Consider the following 2,592-nt stretch of genomic DNA (forward strand, 5'->3'; position numbering starts at 1 on the left):
ACCCATAGGGAATCCCATATAACCCATAGGGCACCCATTACAACCCATACGAAACCCCATTTAACCCATAGGGCAGCCAGTGTGACCCCATAAGGAACCCAATATAACACATAGGGCACCCAGTGTGACCCCATAGCGCACCCCATATAAGCTGCAGGGCAGCCATTGCAACCCATAGGAGACCCCATAGAACCCATAGGAATCCAATATAACCCATAGGGCACCCATATCACCCATAGGGCACCCAGTGCGACCCCATAGGGCACCCAGTATAACCCATAGGAGACCCCATATAATCCACAGGGCACCCAGTGTGACCCCATAGCGCACCCCATATAAGCCACAGGGCAGCCATTGCAACCCATAGGAGACCCATTGCAACCCATAGGAGACCCAATATAACCCATAGGGAATCCCATATAACCCATAGGGCACCCGGTGTGACCCCATAGGAAACCCCATATAACCCATAGGGCACCCAGTGTGACCCCATAGCGCACCCCATATAAGCCACAGGGCAGCCATTGCAACCCATAGGAGACCCATTGCAACCCATAGGAGACCCCATATAACCCATAGGAGACCCAATATAACCCATAGGGCACCATTACAACCCATAGGGAATCCAATATAACCCATAGGAAACCCCATATAACCCATAGGGCACACTGAGTGACCCCATAGCGCACCCCATATAAGCCGCAGGGCAGCCATTGCAACCCATAGGAGACCCATTGCAACCCATAGGAGACCCAATATAATCCATAGGAGACACAATATAACCCATAGGGAATCCAATATAACCCATAGGAAACCCCATATAACCCATAGGGCACCCGGTGTGACCCCATAAGGAACCCCATATAACCCATAGGAAATCCCATATAACCCATAGGGCACCCAGTGTGACCCCATAAGGAAACCCCATATAACCCATAGGAAACCCCATATAACCCATAGGGCACACTGAGTGACCCCATAGCGCACCCCATATAAGCCGCAGGGCAGCCATTGCAACCCATAGGGAACCGAATTGAACCCATAGGGCACCCATTGCGACCCCATAGGGAATCCAATACAACCCATAGGGCACCCAATATAACCTATAGGAGACCCAGTATAACCCACAGGAAACCCCATATAACCCATAGGGAACCCCATGTAACCCATAGGGCACACCGAGTGACCCCATAGCGCACCCCATATAAGCCGCAGGGCAGCCATTGCAACCCATAGGAGACCCATTGCAACCCATAGGAGACCCAATATAACCCATAGGAGACGCAATATAACCCATAGGGCAGCCAGTGTGACCCCACAGGGAACCCAATATAACCCATAGGAGACCCCATATAATCCACAGGGCACCCAGTGTGACCCCATAGCGCACCCTATATAAGCCACAGGGCAGCCATTGCAACCCATAGGAGACCCAACATAACCCATAGGGAATCTCATATAACCCATAGGGCACCCATCCCACCCCATAGGACACCCATTCCGCCCCATAGGACACCCATTCCGCCCCATAGAGCCCCATTCCACCCCATAGGACACCCATTATGACCCATAGGGCCCCATTCCGCCCCATAGAGCCCCATATGACACCCAGTATGACCCATAGGTCAGCCATTCCGCCCCATAGGTCAGCCATTCTGCCCCATAGAGCCCCATTCCGCCCCATATGACACCCATTCCGCCCCATAGGATCGCATTTCACCCCATAGGACACCCATTATGACCCATAGGACCCCATTCCGCCCCATAGAGCCCCATAGAACCCCGTAGGTCACCCATCCCGCCCCATAGAGCCCCATTGCGCCCCATAGCGCCCCTCACACGCATAGGACACCCATTCTGCCCCATAGGACACCCATTCCGCCCCATAGGACACCCAGTACGACCCATAGGGCCCCCATCCCGCCCCATAGAGCCCCATTAGGCCCCATAGGACATCCATTCCACCCCATAGAGCCCCATAGAGCCCCATTCTGCCCCATAGGACACCCATTATGGCCCAGAGGGCCCCCATTCCGCCCCATAGAGCCCCATAGAACACCCTAGGACCCCCTTCTGCCCCATTAGGCCCCATAGAACTCCCATCCCGCCCCATAGGTCACCCATCCCGCCCCATAGAGCCCCATTGCGCCCCATAGAGCCCCATAGAACCCCATAGGTCACCCATCCCGCCCCATAGAGCCCCATAGAACCCCATAGGTCACCCATCCCGCCCCATAGAGCCCCATAGAACCCCATAGGACACCCATTCCGCCCCATAGGACACCCATTATGCCCCATAGAGCCCCATTCCGCCCCATAGAGCCCCATTCCACCCCATAGGACACCCGTCCCGCCCCATAGAACCCCCATCCCGCCCCATAGGTCACCCATCCCGCCCCATAGAGCCCCATTGCGCCCCATTGCGCCCCTCACACGCATAGGACACCCATTCCGCCCCATAGGACACACATCCCGCCCCATAGGTCACCCATTCCGCCCCATAGAACCCCCATCCTGCCCCATAGGTCACCCATCCCGCCCCATAGAGCCCCATTGCGCCCCATAGAACCCCATAGGTCACCCATCCCGCCC

At 55.9% G+C, this 2,592-nt stretch overlaps 1 protein-coding gene across 1 annotated transcript; it reads right to left on the bottom strand.

Moving 5' to 3' along the window:
• Positions 1 to 6: 6 nt before the first annotated feature.
• On the bottom strand, positions 7 to 2,110 carry LOC121109095 (shematrin-like protein 1). Its single transcript, XM_040658090.1, has 2 exons — positions 1,019 to 2,110; positions 7 to 552 (listed from the first exon to the last, which is right to left on the bottom strand). The coding sequence occupies exons 1-2, from the start codon at positions 1,703 to 1,705 to the stop codon at positions 61 to 63; spliced, it is 1,179 nt and encodes a 392-aa protein (XP_040514024.1). The 5' UTR covers positions 1,706 to 2,110; the 3' UTR covers positions 7 to 60.
• Between the last annotated feature and the right edge of the window lie 482 nt (positions 2,111 to 2,592).

Source organism: Gallus gallus, chromosome 1 (genome assembly GCF_016699485.2).
Source record: "Gallus gallus isolate bGalGal1 chromosome 1, bGalGal1.mat.broiler.GRCg7b, whole genome shotgun sequence".
Classification (NCBI taxonomy): domain Eukaryota; kingdom Metazoa; phylum Chordata; class Aves; order Galliformes; family Phasianidae; genus Gallus; species Gallus gallus.